The sequence below is a fragment of the Dama dama genome, chromosome 11, assembly GCF_033118175.1.
Source record: "Dama dama isolate Ldn47 chromosome 11, ASM3311817v1, whole genome shotgun sequence".
Taxonomy (NCBI): domain Eukaryota; kingdom Metazoa; phylum Chordata; class Mammalia; order Artiodactyla; family Cervidae; genus Dama; species Dama dama.
In genome coordinates, this window is record NC_083691.1 from 25,253,331 (window position 1) to 25,272,356 (window position 19,026).

The 19,026-nt window shown below is 42.8% G+C and overlaps 1 protein-coding gene across 4 annotated transcripts in view; it reads left to right on the forward strand.

The window, feature by feature from the left end:
* Positions 1-18,605, forward strand: part of KCNS3 (potassium voltage-gated channel modifier subfamily S member 3) — a 46,053-nt gene extending 27,448 nt beyond the window's left edge. For all 4 annotated transcript variants that reach the window (XM_061154849.1, XM_061154848.1, XM_061154851.1 and 1 more), the window contains exons 3-4: positions 4,083-4,266; positions 16,606-18,605. In XM_061154849.1, the coding sequence (XP_061010832.1) occupies positions 16,665-18,140 (1,476 nt within the window). In that variant the 5' untranslated portion in view covers positions 4,083-4,266; positions 16,606-16,664 and the 3' untranslated portion in view covers positions 18,141-18,605. The remainder of the gene's footprint in view (positions 1-4,082; positions 4,267-16,605) is intronic.
* The last annotated feature ends 421 nt before the right edge of the window (positions 18,606-19,026 follow it).

Below are 19,026 nucleotides of genomic sequence, written 5' to 3' on the forward strand. Positions count from 1 at the left end.
TTCTTTGGCACTCAGCTTTCTTTCAGTGTCCAGTTCTCACATCCATATATGACCATTGGAAAAAACATAGCCTTGACTAGATGAACCTTTGTTGGCAAAGTAATGTCTCTGCTTTTTAACATGCCCTCTAGGTTGGTCATAACTCTTCTTCCAAGGAGCAAGTGTTTTTTAATTTCATGGCTGCAGTCACCATCTGCAGTGATTTTGGAGCCCAAGAAAATAAAATCTGTCACTGTTTCCACTGTTTCCCCATCTATTTGCCATGAAGTGATGGGACTGGATGCCATGATCTTAGTTTTCTGAATGTTGAGCTTTAAGCCAACTTTTTCACTCTCCTCTTTCACTTTGCTCAAGAGGCTCTTTAGTTCTTCTTCACTTTCTGCCATCAGGGTGGTGTCATCTGCATATCTGAGGTTATTGATATTTCTCCCAGCAATCTTGATTCCAACTTGTGCTTCATCCAGCTCAGTGTTTCTCATGATGTCCTCTGCCTATAAGTTAAATAAGCATGGTGACAATATACAGCCTTGATGTACTCCTTTGCCTATTTGGAACCAGTCTGTTGTTCCATGTCCAGTTCTAACTGTTGCTTCCTGAACTGCATACAGATTTCTCAAGAGGCAGGTCAGGTGGTCTGGTATTCCTATCTCTTTCAGAGTTTTCCACAGCTTGTTGTGATCCATACAGTCAAAGGCTTTGGCATAGTCAATAAAGCAGAAATAGATGTTTTTCTGGAACTCTTTTGCTTTTTTGATGATCCACCAGATGTTGGCAATTCCTCTGCCTTTTATAAAACCAGCTTGAACATCTGGAAGTTCACGGTTCATGTATTGCTGAAGCCTGGATTAGAGAATTTTGAGCATTACTTTGCTAGATGAATGCAATTGTGCAGTAGTTGAGCATTCTTTGGCATTGCCCTTCTTTGGGATTGGAATGAAAACTGACCTTTTCCGGTCCTGTGGCCACTGCTGAGTTTTCCAAATTTGCTGGCATGTTGAGTGCAGCACTTTCACAGCATCATCTTTTAGGCTTTGAAATAGCTCAACTGGAATTCCGTCACCTCCTCTAGCTTTGTTCATAGTGATGCTTCCTAAGGCCCACCTGACTTCACATTCCAGGATGTCTGGCTCTAGGTGAGTGATCACACCACCGTGATTATCTGGGAAGATCATCGTGAAGATCTTTTTTGTATAGTTCTTTTGTGTATTCTTGCCACCTCTTCTTAATATCTTCTGCTTCTGTTAGGTCCATACCATTTCTATTCTTTATTGAGCCCATCTCTGGATGAAATGTTCCTTTGGTATCTCTAATTTTCTTGAAGAGGTTTCTAGTCTTTCCCATTCTATTGTTTTCTTCTATTTCTTTGCACTGATCACTGAGGAAGGCTTTCTTATCCCTCCTTGCTATTCTTTGGAACTCTGCATTCAAATAAGACTGAGACAGAACTATATTTGAGCATCTCCTGTGAAGGTACGGGTCGGCAGTGGTCTGCCGCAGGGACAGGGGCTCTGGGTGTGGGTCAGAAAGTCCTAATAAGTCCTCTTGGATGAGGTCACCATTAACCCCAGCATAGAGCTGCCAGAACTTACATAAATTCATATAGAGAAGAATTGATTGATTTTACGTGTTTTCCAAAAACCTAGTCTTTTGGACAGAAATCATGGTGAGGGGAAATGAGGCAAGGTACAAGAATTCTGATTTTCAGGGGAAGAAGAGAGAAAAAGACAGCCTAGAATGTTGTTCATGCATCAGACATTGATGCCCACTGGGCACCAGTTTCTGTAAAAATGATACATTTGGGTAAGGTCACAGTCTGTCTCTGGACCAGCTCCATCCTGAGAAGGTGATGAGCCAGTGCCCAGCAGTGCTGAGGTTTCTCAGAAGTGCTGAATAGCCTAAGGACTTTGTTGATTTTTTTTTTTTCAGTAATTAATGTAGTCATATCAAAGCTGCTTGTAGTTAGTTAATTATCTCCTAGCCAGATTAATCTTACCTTCCTTTAAAATGTGCTACTTTTGGAAAGGTGTCTGGTAGGGAAAGGAAGCCTATATTTGTGTGCTGTACCTTTTAAAAAAGGCACGACATTTCTACATTTCATGTGGAACACAAATATCTGAGGCTAACCCTTTGAGGTGCTGCTGGGAGGCCGTGGAAGAGGAGGAGGAGGAGGAAGAGGAAGATGAAGAGGAGAAGGAGGGGGAGGACGGTAAGGGGGAAGAGGGAGAGAATAAGGAAGAGGAGGAGGTAGAGATGGAGAGGGGGAGGGGAAGGGGGAGGGGAAGGAGGAGGAAGAAGAGGAAGATGAGGAGGAAGGGGAGGACTATAAGGAGGAGGGAGAGGACTGTAGGAGGAGGAGGGGGTGAATAAGGAGGAGGTACAGGGGGAGATGGAGAGGGGGAGAGGAGAAGGGAGCGGAAGGAGGAGGAGGAAGAGAAAGATGAGAAGGAGGAAGGGGAGGATGGTAAGGGGGAGGAGGGGGAGAATAAGGAAGAGGAGAAGGTGGAGGGGGGGAGGGGGGAAAGGAGGAGAAGGGGGAGGGGGAGGACTGTGAGGGGGAGGAGGGGGAGAATTAGGAGGAGGTGGAGGGGGAGATGAGGGGGGGAGGAGGCGAAGGGCGGAAGGAAAGGAGGAGGAGGCTAGCTCCTGAATTTTATTTATCCGTGTTGAAATTTCTCTACCTCTTTGCCAAGGGTCCAAATCACAGAAGTTCAGTGTGGGTAGAGCTGCACTTTTTCTGTATCCTTCCTCGTTGTCATCTCTATTAGAGGTGGAAATTTGCTGCAGGGTTGCTCTGGCCCTTGTTGGGACCGGCTTGTGGTTCCCGCTTTGCTTCCTACCCCATTGCCCCCTGGATGTTGGTAGGACACCTCCACGTGTTTGTTCTTTGGTTTGGGTCCTGTGGGCTCCGAGATGGGGGAGAGGGCAGGCGCTGCATCTTGTCTGTAATCCCAATGCCTGGATAACATCAGGCAGCGCTTCGGCTATAATGAAAGTTTGCAGTGACTGACACAGCTGGAAGCGTGTCTTTTACTTCTTTCTGAAGCTCAGGATCAATCCTTTCTTCTTTATCTTCCCCACTTCCCCTTTGAACTTAGCATTGATTGGAAAACATGAAAATCGATAGGTAGATGCTTAGATACTACCATGGGAAAGCACCACCATGAGGCAAGGCTTACCTTGTTGGTAAGTAAAGTTTGTTGTTTTTTTTGGCTTTCTTTAATTTATTCAGAGAGAAAAAATGAAATTTATCCTCTTATTTTCATATTAACTCTTCCTCATACATAACACACACACACACACACGCATTAACTAGAGAACTTTGATCTAGCATGTGTAGTCATTTCTGATCTGCAAAAGATGACAGTGACCAATGAAGCAACATTGAATTTGGCCAGTCTTTGAAACCTATTGATTTCAAATTAGAGAAGCAGTCATTCTGTTACTGCAGTCACACTCAAAACTTGGTCTCTAATATGGATTAAAGGTATTCAATTAGAAGTTTATAAATATGTTGTTGTTCAGTTGCCAAGTCATGTCTGACTCTTTGTGACACCATGAACTGCAACAAGCCAGGCTTCCTTGTCCTTCACTATCTCCTGGAGTTTGCTCAAACTCATGTCCACTGAGTTGGTGATACCTTCCCACCATCTCATCCCCTGTCGCCCCCTTCTCCTGCCCTCAATCTTTCCCAACATCAGGGTCTTTTTATAAGTATATCCTTGATGAATTAGCTAGGAAAATGATGCTCCTGGAAGAAACAGTGTGGGAGGTGAGTGACTAATTGTCCTAATTTTAGGACCTCATGTTATCGATGTTTTATTGGCCTTGGGGTCAGTGGAGATGCCCCAGGTGTCTACTCCAGTCAAGATCTGAGTCCTGGAGCCTGAAAGTGCTCTTGCGAATCACTTTGTGATGTCTCTGTAGCTATATGACCAAGGGGAGTGATGGGTCCCTGGGAATTTGACTGGGCTCTACGATAGGAGTCTAATTAGTAAAATGCCCAGAGGATTGAGTCTGAGATAAAACTTCTTGGATGTGTTTTCTCCTTGGAGTTACAACATGACTGATACTTTCTTCTGCAGGTGAGAGTGATTTCCCAGCGATTGCTTCGGCCGTTGCAACCAGAGAACAGGATTCTTTTTGGCTGCTAAATGCCTCTGTACCCCACACTTGCCAGTGAGGGGAGAAGGCCGGAGCTTCTTGGATGATGATGGACATTCCGCTGGGCAGGATGAGGGCAGAGTGTGTGACATCAACACCACAAGGGTAAGAGCTGCCTGTCTGGTGTTTTCTCTGATGCCAGCATTTACCAAAGGAAGAGGAGAAAAACCTAGTGACAGAAATGAGGGTTAAACATCCAGGAGACTCTTCTGTTTTGTAAAAATCCATGGGGCAGTTGGGGTAGATGACTGAGGAAGGAGGGGAGAGGGCAGGCCTGGAAGGAGTGGGTTGCTGGGAGACACAGCATGTCAACTTTGGAAGATCCTGTTGTCCACGTGGCGCACCCTCTTTTGTGGTTAAGTGATAGTTTTTATTGATTCTTCCAGATCAAAATGAATATCTTTCACTAGACCATGGGCAGTACTTAGCATAAGGGGCTAGGGCTGTGGCGATGACAAGACATGGTCCCCTGCATGGAAAAGCTTGGAGTCTGGTGACAGTAATGGTCAGAGTTGTGGAGGATAAAGAGAACTATAAAGGCAATAAAGAGAAGGATAAAGAGGGTAAAGATAACTATAAGGATGTAAAGATAACTAAGGATAAAGAGATCTATAAAGGCACTGTAATCCCTTGGGGGTGGGGCAGTGCAGATAAAAATGCACCTGAAAGGCTCTGGGAGAAGGGGAACAGAGCTGGGAATTAAGGGCAGGGGGAATGATTCCTGTGGTGCAGATGCGTTCAGTGCTCCAGCACTCCACCTCTGGACCTCATCACGTCACCCTGACAGCTGTCTTTAGGGTCTTCTCCAGTCAGTTGGCTCTTCACATCAGGTGGCCAACTGTCTTCATGAGGGTTCCTCTAAGTAATGTCACTCAGTTGGAGATGTGATGAGGTAGCTACTGGAGAGTTAAGTCTCCCGTCTTGTGGCAAAGTCCACATTTTTCCACTTTCTGGTTGAATATCTTTCACCTCTGGTTCTTTCCTTTTTACAAATAGGACAGATTTCTGGCTTTTGGGTTCACTGAATTAGGCTTCTAAAGCAGCTCTCCTGCTTGGAGATGAGCTGGGTGAGTTACAGGGATCCCTGGAATTTGCAGAGGGAGTCAGCCATTCTAAAAGGAATCCGGAGGAAATGAGCACCTCTCTAGTATGACTGTCCAGATGAAGGTGGCAAGAGAGAGAAAGGAGTAAGTAGGGGCAGGAGCAAGGAGGTAGGGGGACTCACCTTTTTTTTTTTTTAGTTCTACCTATTTATTGCTACCAACCCATCTCCCACCATCCCCCTCAAAATGCGTGTGTGCTCAGTCTTGTGACTGCATGGACTACAGTCCTACCAGGCTCTTCTGTCCATGGAATTTTCCAGGCAAGGATACTGGATTGGGTTGCCGTTTCCTTCTCTAGTTCAGTTCAGTTCAGTTCAGTTCAGTCACTCAGTCGTGTCCGACTCTTTGCGATCCCATGAATCGCAGCACGCCAGGCCTCCCTGTCTATCACCAACTCCTACAGTTTACTCAAACTCATGCCCATCGAGTCGGTGATTCCATCCAGACATCTCATCCTCTGTCATCCCCTTCTCCTCCTGCCCCCAATCCCTCCCAGCATCAGGGTCTTTTCCAGTGAGTCAACTCTTCGAATGAGGTGGCCAAAGTATTGGAGTTTCAGCTTCAGCATCAGTCCTTCCAATGAACATCCAGGACTGATCTCCTTTAGGATGGACTGGGTGGATCTCCTTGCAGTCCAAGAGACTCTCAAGAGTCTTCTCCAACACCATAGTTCAAAAGCATCAATTTTTCAGTGCTCAGCTTTCTTCACAGTCCAACTCTCACATCCATACATGACCACTGGAAAAACCATAGCCTTGACCAGATGGACCTTTGTTGGCAAAGTAATGTCTCTGCTTTTTAATATGCTATCTAGGTTGGTCATCACTTTCCTTCCAAGGAGTAAGCATCTTTTAATTTCCTGGCTGCAGTCACCATCCACAGTGATTTTGGAGCTCAAAAAAATAAAGTCTGACACTGTTTCTACTGTCTCCCCATCTATTTCCCATGAGGTGATGGGACCAGATGCCATGATCTTAGTTTTCTGAATGTTAAGCTTTAAGCCAACTTTTTCACTTTCCTCTTTCACTTTGCTCAAGAGGCTTTTTAGTTTCTCTTCACTCTCTGCCATAAGGGTGGTGTCATCTGCATATCTGAGGTTATTGATATTTCTCCTGGCAATCTTGATTCCAGCTTGTGCTTCTTCCAGCCCAGCGTTTCTCATGATGTACTCTGCATATAAGTTAAATAAGCAGGGTGACAATATACAGCCTTGACGTACTCCTTTTCCTATTTGGAACCAGTCTGTTGTTCCATGTCCAGTTCTAACTGTTGCTTCCCGACCTGCATACAGGTTTCTCAAGAGGCAAGTCAGGTAGTCTGGTATTCCCATCTCTCTCAGAATTTTCCACAGTTTATTGTGATCCACACAGTCGAAGACTCTGGTGTAGTCAATAAAGCGGAAATAGATGTTTTTCTGGAACTCTCTTGCTTTTTGAATGATCCAGCGGATATTGGCAATTTGATCTCTGGTTCCTCTGCCTTTTCTAAAACCAGCTTGAACATCTGGAAGTTCTCGGTTCATGTATTGCTGAAGCACGGCTTGGAGAATTTTGAGCATTACTTTACTATCTCCAGGGGACTCTTATCTTACTCTCTTATTTTTGAAATAAGGTTTTACATGTATCTTATGCTTTGTGTTTTCAGAAGACTTTTGTGTTTGTTATCATATCATCAAAGTGTGTACATCATCTTTTATTGATCAAGAACCTCCCATCCAAGGTCACAGACCTGGGAAGTGGCACTTCAGGTACAAGTTTTCAGAGTCCTAACCTTGTCTTCTTTTCTTTAGATGCTTCTGATAGTTCAGCCTGGATAAGGGGACCTGGATAAGGGGAACTGGTGGGTTGATTTCTTTCAGTGCAACAATTAAAAGTTGGGTTTGGGTTATGAATCTTCTGAATTAGGGTGACCGGGGACCTATGCCACTGGTGTGTTGTCAGCTGCACATAATGCTGTTGGAACACGGATGTGGAAGAGACCAGGAGGGAGTTTCCTTGCTCTGCTTGGCCAGTGGGACTGACTTTACATCCAGGCTTCCTCATGGGCTGGGAAGAACCATTTGGAAGACTACTGGGGGGATTGGCTCCACTTAGAAACCTCAGGAAACCCAGGAAATGCTGATCCCTGCAAACAAAGACTTAAATCTAGAAGGCTCTTTGAGGCTTTATATGGCCTGCACGTTGGCTCTGGGCATGTCCTTCTAGGTGTCTCTTAAAGAGTTATTTCTTTCTCAGGATTGTGCTGTTAAAAGACACTCTGATCCACAAAGATCTGAATCAAGGACCACTAGCATCTCCATTTCCAAATCCACAGTCAAGGTGGACCATGCAATGCCTCTGACATTTCATTATACTTTCTGCTCCTCTGTGACCCAACACTGACTTCTGATTTTCTTTTCCTTACACGCTACCCACCCCAGTGCATGGGGAGCTTGCTCTGGGAGAAGGTCCTCACCAGGGAAGGCTCCTGCTGAGAGGATGCTCAATACTTGGGTGTGGATGGAATTTAGGTTTTCACTTCTGTTTACATTTGTTTCATTTTATTTGGAATATTCCCACACAGCATGGCTGGAAATAGAATTTAGCATGATGGTAAAGAATCCGCCCACAGTGCAGGAGACCAGGGTTTGATCCCTGGGTTGGGAAGATCCCCTGGAGGAGGGCATGGCAACCCACTCCAGTATTCTTGCCTAGAGGATTCCCATGGACGGAAGAACCTGGTGGGCTAGAGTCCATGAGGTCACACAGAGTCGAACATGACTGATCGACTAAGCACAGCACAGCATCCTTTTAAAAAACATATATGATTTTTCTTTGAAAGTTAATAGAATGAAATACAGCTTTTCCAGATGATTATTCCATAAAGATGACATTATTAATGCAGAAAAATGCCCCCCTCTTCTCCCTCGATGATAGAACTAATGTAGATTTTGGACAAGTGGGAAGGACAGAAGAATCTAGGGGTTTTTTTTTTTTGTTTGTTTGTTTACTTTTATGGAATTGATTTTAAAGAATGGTTCTGCCCAATAAAGCAAGTAGAAATGGCTTGTATTTATTATGCCTTTCTTACTTTTTTGAGCAAATCAAGTGTGTTATCAAAGCCATCTATGCACATTGTGCATGGACATGTGTCAACCTTTAAAAGACACAGTTTTGAGAGCATTTATAAAGTGAGTTTGAGAGCATGAAGCAGAGAGAGTGGTAAGAGGTTAATGGCTTTGGAAAGGCTTTATAGATGCCACTTGGAGAGAAGTAGATCAACGTGGTGTTTAGTTTAAGCTGCCAGAAAATATCTTGGATTTTCGACATCTTTTTTCTTTCTTTTCAATCTTACAATCACCATGAGTAATTTGTGTTGATAGTAGACAGGAGGATTGATGCAATGAAATGAAGCTCTTGAGGAAGAAAATGAAAATAGCACTTGAGTTTTCTACCTCGTGGCCAGATGCCTTTGGTACACATAGATGTGCCTGATCAGAGACCGCATGTATCCTTGACATGCCAGTACCAAATCCCTTACCAGAGTATATAGCATTCTTTATTGAGGCTGACTGATAAAATATATAAAATTGAAGACCAATCAGTTAAAGACCTTCCTCCTTCCAGTTAAAAAAGTTAAATGTTTGAAGCATAGTGGAAAAAGTTTGCCCTATAACTCTGTATAATGTTGGCTAAATCCTGAGCCTCAGGTTTCACTATTTGTGACATGGGGTATAAGATCTACTGCTAGGACTGCGGGAGAAGTAAATGAAGTCATTCATTCAATGATAATTACTCATTGCTTATACTGAGGTACTACGTGAGTTGCTGGAAATTAAAGGGTGCACAATAATGTATCTGAAAACATGTATCACAGTGCATAGCCACACAAGGTACTTAGTAGATTTTTCTTAAAACATTTTTTTGATGGAGAATTTTAATATGTACAAAAAAAGAGAGACTAATTTGTTAAATTCCTCTATACCTGTCACTCAGCTAAAATAATTGTCATAATTATTAATTCATAGCCATTCTGTACGATCAGTGACTCCTCCCTCTCCTCCCATCCCCATACCAATGAATTATTTTGAAGTAAATTCTCAGTGCAGTAAAAATTTATCCATAAAATCTTAGCATATATTTCCAAAAGATAAAGGTATTTTTAGAGCACAATTACAATACCATTAACACACTGAAAAATTGAACAATTATAGTTTTACATTATCAAGTGTCTAGTTTAGTGTTCAGATACTCCTGATTTTCATATATATGTTTTTGAAAGCATTTGGCTAGCTTGAATCAGTATCCACACAAAGCCACACACTGAATCTATTTGATGTGTCATTTATTTGATCCATCATTTGTCCTGTATAATTTCCCACAGTCTGGTTTTTGCTGATTGCATCCCTATAGTGTCTTTGAACATGTTCCTGTGAAATATCCTATTTGATTTTAACTGTTAGACCTAGAGCTAGATCAAATTTATGTCTTATTTTATTTTTTGGTTGGGATAGTTTAGAATTGTGTATGCATTTGCATCAGGAGGCACATTCTGTCCTGTCTCTTTTTGTTACACTGGCTTGAGCAGTGAGTTCAGGTATTGTTCCTCTGAACTAACCATTGTGGAGTTCCCTATTCGGTTTTTAACTGGGTTTTAGCAGCTGTTTATGAGCACACGCAGATCTGTTATTTTATTTTGAGTTGCACAATGGTGAGATTTTAATTCTATCATTCCTTCACTGTTTTCCAAATTGGTCACACCATTTTCCAGTACAACTCATTATACTTGAAGATTCTGATTTCTCTGCATCGTCACAAACACTTACTGTGTTATAACATAAGACTTGTATTATTATTACTTTTTGATTATATCCATCCTAGTTGTGTGAAATGGTATCTCACTGTGATTCTGACTTGTGTTTCCTAGTGAACAATGATGTTGAACATCTTTTCATGTATTTTTTTTGCCATTTATATATCTTTGAAGAAATATCTGTAAGACCCTTTGCCCATTGTCTTTTTACTGTTTTAAGAGTTTTTTTATTTTTTTAAATCTATTCTGGATTCTAGACTCCTATTAGATCTGTCAAGTCAAGTCAAGTGTTAGTCACTCAGCTGTGTCTGACTCTTTGCGACCTCTTGGACCACCAGGCTCTTCTGTCCATGGAATTCTCCAGGCTAAGAATTCTGGAGTGGGTTGCCATTCCCTTCTCCAGGGGATCTTCCTGACCCAGGGATTGAACTCGTGTCTCCTGCATTGGAGGCAGATTCTTTACCATCTGAGTGAGCCCCGGTGAAGCCCAATAACTTGCAAACATTTTCTCCTAATTTGTGGGCAGTTTTGCTCAGTATTTCCAAATTCCCCTTCATAAGAGTTTCCCTCCATTTTGTGTTCCGGATTGCAGTATGCAAAAGTAACTGCTTCCCCACATACTTAGTAATAGAGTATGTAGCTCAATTTTTGTATTTTTTTTCCCATTTTGGTATTAGATATGATTTGGTGTTGATTAGTCGCTAAGTCATGTTCGACTCTTTGTGACCCCATGGTCTGAAGCCCTCCAGGCTCCTCTGTCCATGGGATTTCCCAGGCAAGAATACTGGAATGGGTTGCCATTGCATTCTTCAGGGGATCTTCCTGACCCAGGGATTGAACTCACGTCTCCTGCTTGGCAGGTAAATTCTTTACCACTGAACTACCTGGGAAGCCTGTTAGATATGATACTGCTCCGTAATTTTAATGTGCATTTATCTTGCTATGAGCAAGGTAGAACATTGTTTTCCTGTTTTAAGACCCATTGACATTTTTTTGGTAAACTGTCTTCATATCTGGCCCATTTTTCTATATTGTTTTTCTCTTTTCTCTGTCTAAAGCCTTTTATATGCTAGGTATATTAACCACTTGTCTGTGATATAAGTGGCAAATATTTTTTTAACATTGCATATGGCATGGTTTTCTATACCAAAATTTTACTTTTATATAATCAAAACTTTTTTTTTTGTATTTTTAGTCAAAATTAAAGAGATTTGTCTCACTTATAGAGGAATTGACCCAAATCTTTATTTAGTATGTGTATAATTCTCTCTCTAAATATGGTTCATGCTATATGTATGTTATATACATTCCTTTATAGGTAAATTTACATATAGCTTCATGTATAAAATATATATAACTATATATAAGGTATACTATGAGTATATATTAAATATATATATGGATGTATAAATATACCTTTGGCACATAGTATTTTCTGAATGGGGGTGAACAATGCTGTTAAATGCTGGTGTGAATATAGCAGTCTTGCAAATGTTCATCATCTGCTTTCCTTACTTACCTCTTCGAGTGGGTGAACCAGCACACTGCCGAGCAGGGAGCCCTGGCTTGAGTTTTGCTCTAACCCTTAATAGCTGTGTGATGCCCATCTCTTCTAATCCTGCTTCCTCACCTGCAAAATCCCAAGGTAATAGTGAGGAGCAGATGATACAAGGACTGATTGTAATTGGCCAGGGACTAGCTTCATGTAAGGGAACCTTGTTACAGTTTATAAAGGTGAGGTCTTCTTCTTCCCTGCTCTCCATAGGCTGCTGTGGGCCAGACGCAGCCAAGGAAACCAACAATGTACTCTGGCAGCCATGATGTAGAGAATCTTATCTTGTCCTCTGAGCTGAAGCATTTGATCTGATATAGAGATGCTTTCTTTTTTCTCTCCTCTAAAAGTCCCATAATGAGAGATCCCTGGTTTTATGATGAGTGTTGCTATTGTGATTAGGCTTTGTGGAATGGGGGCTTCCCTGGTGGCTTAGGTGGTAAAGAATCTGCCTGCCAAGCAGGAGACCCAGGTTTGATCCCTGGGTTGGGAAGATTCCCCTGGAGGAGGGAATGGCAACCCACTCCACTATTCTTGCCTGGAGAATTCCATGGACAGAGGAGCCTGGCAGGCTGTAGTCCATGGGGTCAAAAAGAGTTGGACATGACTGAGCGACTAACACTTTTTGTGGAATGCGTGGACCTCAGAACAGGCTCCTTTTTATTGGCATAGGATGAATACAAAGCAAGGAGCACAGAACAGGAAGACAGCTATTATGGTTGATAACAATGTTCTTTTGAAAAGTGATTTTGGAACAGTTGGAAAATGGATGGCACACTCTCTGATTATGAGACTGACTTCAGCAGTTTGTATCATGAAGGGAGACTGTGGCTTTCAACCATTGTGGGGTTCCGGGAAAGCCAAGGAGATAAAAAATAATCCACCAGAAGAAAATGTCCATGAAACCTTTAATGCTAGCTTAGCTAAAACTCGTTCCTTGGAACATTTTACTCTTGTACTTGCCATGAACATAAGCCTGCTTTCAGAGATCTGAGGTTCCATAAATATTTGGACCACGCCATGAGCTCTGATTTAGGCCTTTCAAAGAAGATCTCTAACTAAAAATAGAAAGCTGAGGCAGGAAAAAATCATGTCTTTCAGAGAGGTCAGCACATCTGTGAAGTATTTTGCTATGCCAGGCTGTGGTCTCTGGTTTCACGGGAACATTGTCAGTGCTGGTGCATCCAGAGCAAATGGAGCAAATAGCCTTGTATTCTCTCTCACAGTGAGCTTCCTCCTAGGGTGGATGGCAGAGGGCTGAGTTTTCAGACTGTGTTCTCTGGAGTGTCCTTTTCAGAGGTGGAATCTCTTGTCTCGCTGACAGCTTTGTCTCTTTGTAAACATAAGGACAAGAAATTCCTACCTGACCTTTATGTTTCCTCTAATGGTGTCATCCGGTTGTGCAGAGTTGAAAACACATCTTCCTTTTGACTTTCTTCTTCCTTATCTTTTTCTTCCAATCAATGACCAAGTCCTCTTGATTCTACTTTATTTTTTGTCCAGTCACTAAGTCGTGTTCGACTCTTTGCAACCCCATGAACTTCAGCATACCAGCCTTCCCTGTCCTTCACTATCTCCCGGAGCTTGCTCAAACTCATATCCATTGTGTCAGTGATGCCATCCAGCCATGTCATCCTCTGTCACCCCCTTTTCCTCCTGCCTTCAGTCTTTCTCATCATCAAGGTCTTTTCCAATGAGTCAGCCCTTCACATCAGATTGCCAAAGTATTGGAGCTTCAGCATCAGTCCTTCCAATGAATATTCAGGTTTGATTTCCTTTAAGATTGACCGGTTTGATCTCCTTGCTGTCCAAGGGACTCTCAAATCTTCTCCAGCACCGCAGTTCAAAAGCATCAATTCTTTGGCGATCAGCTTTCTTTATGGTCCAGCTCTCACATCCATACATGACTACTGGAAAAACCATAGCTTTGACTATATGGCCCTTTGTTGGCAAAGTGATATCTCTGCTTCTTAATACCCTGTCTAGGTTTATCATTGCTTTTCTTGAAAGAAGCAAGTGTCTTTTAATTTTGTGGCTATGGTCACCATCTGCAGTGATTTTTGTAGCCTAGGAAAATAAAATGTCACTGTTTCCACTTTTTACCTTTCTATTTGCCATGAAGTGATGGGACTGAATGTTATGATCTTAGTTTTTTGAATGTTGAGCTTTAAGTCAGTTTTGTTACTCTCCTCCTTCACCTTCATCAAGAGGCTCTTTAGTTCCTCTTCACTTTCTGCCATTAAAGTGGTATCATCTGCATGTCTGTGGTTATTGATATTTCTCTTGGCAGTTTTGATTCCAGTTTGTGAGTCATCCAGCCTATCATCTTGTATGATGCATTCTGTATACAAGTTAAATAAGCAGAATGACAATATACAGCATTGATATGCTCCTTTCCCAATTTTGAACTAGTCCATTGTTCCTTGTCCAGTTCTAACTGTTCCTTCTTGTCCTGCATACAGGTTTCGCAGGAGGGCAGGTAAGGTGATCTGGTATTCCCATCTCTTTAAGAATTTTCCACAGTTTGTTGTGATCCACACAGTCAAAGGCTTTAGCATAGTAAATGAAGCAGAAGTAGATTTTTTGGGGGATTCCCTTGCTTTTTCTATGATCCAGTGGATGTTGGCAATTTGATCTCTGATTCCTCTTGCCTTTTCTAATTCTGCTTGAACATCTGGAAGTTCTATGTTCACATACTGCTGAAGCCTAGCTTGGAGAATTTTGAGCATTACCTTGCTAGCATGTAAAATGAGTGCAGTCTATGGTAATTTGAACATTCTTTGGCATTGCCTTTCTTTGGGATTGGAATGAAAACTGACCTTTTTCCAGTTCTGTGGCCACTGCTGAGTTTTCCAAATTTGCTGGCATATTGAGTGGAGCCCTTTCACAGTTATAAACTTGTTAAATTTATCACCTCCTCTTTGTACACACCACTGCTGTCTAAGTTTACATCCTCTCACCTGTTCTGTTGTAACCTTACCTTCTTAGCCCCAGTCATTTCTGCCAACAGTCTTCTATCTTGCTGTCAGTGGGGTCTTTCTAAGTTATAGTCACAAATACAGCCATGTCTACTTATTGATTAAGGTGATTTAGCAGTCTTATCTACAGGATCAAGTCCAGACTCTTTATTTTATTTTATTTTTTTAAATATATTTTTTTGATGTGGACCATTTTTAAAGTAAGTGAATTTTGTTACAGTATTGCTTCTTTTTTATGTTTTGTTTTTTCTTGCCACAAGGCATGTGGGATCTTAGCTCCTCAACCAGGGATCCAGCCTGCACAACCTGCATCAGAAGGTGAAGTCTTAGTCACTGGACCACCAGGGAAGTCCCATGTCTAGACTCTTTAGATTGATTCACAATTTTCCTCACAGTCTGACTTATCCCCACCTTTTGATGCCCAACATTGGGAATGTCCTTTGCTCTCATTGCTCAGCTCAGATTAAACCTTTAACATTTACTTGAATAGAACCTCTGCTATGAAGCTTCTCCAGACAGAGGTCATTGGTGTTTTCCCAGTTACCCAAGGATGCTTGACTCACTTCGGTCATAATACTACCTACACTGGGTTATTGGATTATAATAAGGAAAAAAACCAGAAAGGGGTGGGAGGGATATGTGTGTAGTGTACATAGCATGGGCTTTGGAGTTTATCAACCTGTGTTTAAATCATGGCTTTACCATTCGCTTATCTTGTGATCTTGGACTTAATTTCTCTGAGTGTTTATTTTCCTATATGCCTACTGTGTAGTACTGAAAGGATGAAATCACATGATATATGCAAAAATTTATTAGTACTTGGTTGGAATTCAGTACACGACAGTCTCCTACCTTTCTTTTATTTGCATCATCAGCTCTGAGGAATCAGCATTGTATTGGATGATGGTCAAAACCTATTATTTTCTCTCTGAGAAACAGTTTTGGTACATCTTGGTTAGAGTCAAGACTAAAATAGCCTGTATATGCTGGGCCAGTATAGACTTGAGTATCAAAGATTGGGAGTGTGTAGGAGACCGTTTGTGAAGGGAGGAAGGAGATGGCAGAGGAGCATAGTTGTATCAGGAAACTGATACTGCAATTAACTTAAAAAGGTTTCCCTAAGTCACTTTCTTCCTTCGTGGATGTACCTGAAACCCCATCCCATGAAGTGTAACTGTATCTTTAAGATACTAATGGGACAAGGAGGTAATTATATCCTCTTGATTGCCCACATCCAAATATGGGGAATAGAGCTTTCCCTAAAATGAGTGAAACATGGGAGCGTGAGAGGAAACCTGCATCTTTTGTAAGAGCTGATCTTACAAAAGCCCCAGTGATGTGTGGCTTGTGTACGAGGTGCAGAGCAGAGAGCTGTTCCTAAGGGTGCTTGACCAAGCCCTAGGGACCAGGAGAGATGAGCTACAAGCCAGGCAGCAAATAGCCTGCCATGTCTGAACTGAGCATTTCCAAATGAAGAAGCCTCGTGCTTGAGGCTGGAGATGCTTGTATTGCGTAAGTGATCTCAAATGCATTGCTTTTGGGGTATGGCATGATATTATGAATGCTTCAAAAATAGAGAAATAGGAATTGGAAATTCATAAAAATTATATGGCAGTCTTTTCCAAAAAATGGATATATAAATCCATTTTTAAAAAACCCAAAACCTATTTTATGTTGAATTTCTTCTAGTCAAAAGGGGATAGTGTATTCTTTTTTATTCTGTTTTCTGTTTTGCTTTCTTTTTCTTTTAGATGGTATGTAATCCTTCTTTTTTAATAAGATGACTTCTGTTTCATTTATTTATTTTTTCTGGTTGAGTCATGTGGGATCTCAGTTCCCCAACCAGGGATCTAATCCACACCCCCTGAGTTGGAGGTGTGGTGTCCCAACCCCTGGACCGCCAGGAAAGTCCCTCTGTTTTTGCTTTTAACATAGCCCATCATCCTGGAAAGGGCAGATTAAAAATAAGCTTGGCACGGCTGCTCGGAACAGGGCTCATGCCGTCTTGTGTTCCTTCCAGGGCCAGCGTGAACTCCCTCGTCTCCCTTCCCAGCCAGCTCTCCACCGCCTGGATCCACCATGGTGTTTGGTGAGTTTTTCCATCGCCCTGGACCAGACGAGGAACTTGTCAACTTGAACGTGGGGGGCTTTAAGCAGACAGTCGACCAGAGCACCCTCCTGCGCTTCCCTCACACCAGACTTGGGAAGCTGCTCAGCTGCCACTCAGAAGAGGCCATCCTGGAACTGTGCGATGACTACAGCGTGGCCGATAAGGAGTACTACTTTGATCGCAACCCCTCGCTGTTCAGATACGTCTTGAACTTCTATTACACAGGGAAGCTGCACGTCATGGAGGAGCTGTGTGTGTTCTCATTCTGCCAGGAGATCGAGTACTGGGGCATCAACGAGCTCTTCCTGGATTCCTGCTGCAGTAATCGCTACCAGGAGCGCAAGGAGGAGAACCACGAGAAGGACTGGGACCAGAAGAGCAATGACGTGAGTACCGACTCCTCCTTCGAAGAGTCGTCTCTGTTTGAGAAGGAGCTGGAGAAGTTTGACAAGCTGCGATTCGGCCAGCTCCGGAAGAAGATCTGGATCCGGATGGAGAACCCAGCCTACTGCCTGTCGGCCAAGCTCATCGCCATCTCCTCCCTGAGCGTGGTGCTGGCCTCCATTGTGGCCATGTGCATCCACAGCATGTCGGAGTTCCAGAACGAGGACGGGGAGGTGGACGACCCCGTGCTGGAAGGCGTGGAGATCGCGTGCATCGCCTGGTTCACGGGCGAGCTGGCCATCCGGCTGGTTACCGCTCCCTGTCAGAAGAAATTCTGGAAGAACCCTCTGAACATAATTGACTTCGTGTCCATCGTTCCCTTTTATGCCACACTGGCTGTAGACACCAAGGAGGAAGAGAGTGAGGACATAGAGAACATGGGCAAAGTGGTCCAGATCCTCAGGCTCATGAGGATTTTCCGAATTCTCAAGCTTGCCCGGCACTCAGTGGGACTTCGGTCTCTCGGTGCCACACTGAGGCATAGCTACCATGAGGTTGGCCTGCTGCTTCTCTTCCTGTCGGTGGGCATCTCTATCTTTTCTGTGCTTATCTACTCCGTGGAGAAAGACGACCACACCTCCAGCCTCACCAGCATCCCCGTCTGCTGGTGGTGGGCCACCATCAGCATGACGACCGTGGGCTATGGAGACACCCACCCGGTCACCTTGGTGGGAAAGCTGATCGCCAGCACATGCATCATCTGTGGCATCTTGGTGGTGGCCCTTCCCATCACCATTATCTTCAACAAGTTCTCCAAGTACTACCAGAAGCAAAAGGACATCGATGTGGACCAGTGTAGTGAGGACCCACCAGAGAAGTGTCAGGAGCTCCCTTACTTTAACATTAGAGACATTTATGCCCAGCGGATGCACGCCTTCATCACCAGTCTCTCTTCGGTGGGAATCGTGGTGAGCGACCCTGACTCCACAGACGCTTCAAGCATTGAAGACAACGAGGATGTTTATAACACAGCATCCTTGGAGAATTGCCCCCCAACATGAGCAGGGACCTTTGTGCCTGGACCTTGTGTCCCTTCCCGATGTTAGGTTAACACAGCTTTATCAACCTTAATGGGTTTGTTAAAATCATTTACTTCTCAGGGTGTACTCTTCAGCCATAGTTGGACATTTCATTGCTCTGAAATGATAGAAACGTCTTTATTTTTCTCAGTGAGGCGAATGAAATGCCTTGCTCTGAAATTTATTTTTTACAAGAGAGTTGTGATATGATTTTGATTTTGCAAAAAAATATTATGGTATATGGTATTGGGTGGGATTTCTTGCTGCGGCTTCTGTATCATTCTGTGTTTATCATTTACTCACATTGAGCTAACTAACAAGTAGAATCAAAGGCCCAGCTGGAGGCTACATGCATGTAAGATCCACAAAATGAGACAATGCATGTCAATCCATGTTCACGTTCTAGACATGGACAATAGGAGCCTAATAAATTGCCTAATTCAGTACAGAGAATGTCTTGGTGGTATGTTTTTATGTAAAGTAACCATATCTCAATACATTCACAATCGACGTGGGAGGGAAAATGCTCTTTTTAGCACATCAAGAGCCCTTTCTGTATATTTTTGAATTTTGGCTATACATCATCAGTGGGCTATTTCTTCTGTTCAGTAGAGTTGGTGGAGGTTGGCAGGTGGAAGGGTCATGTTCATGATTAAACCACACTTTGCAGTGTAGCCTGATTATGCATGTACACGTTTAGGACATACTCAAATTGGTATATGTGCATGAAACATGTGCCCCTACAGATCTGTTTCCCTTATTTATTTTCTAATTTTTAACTGCTAGAATAAAACCTCATCACCTGAAAATTATGGAGCAGAGTAAACTTACACACTCACAGACAGAGATAACATTCAGTGACTGGAAG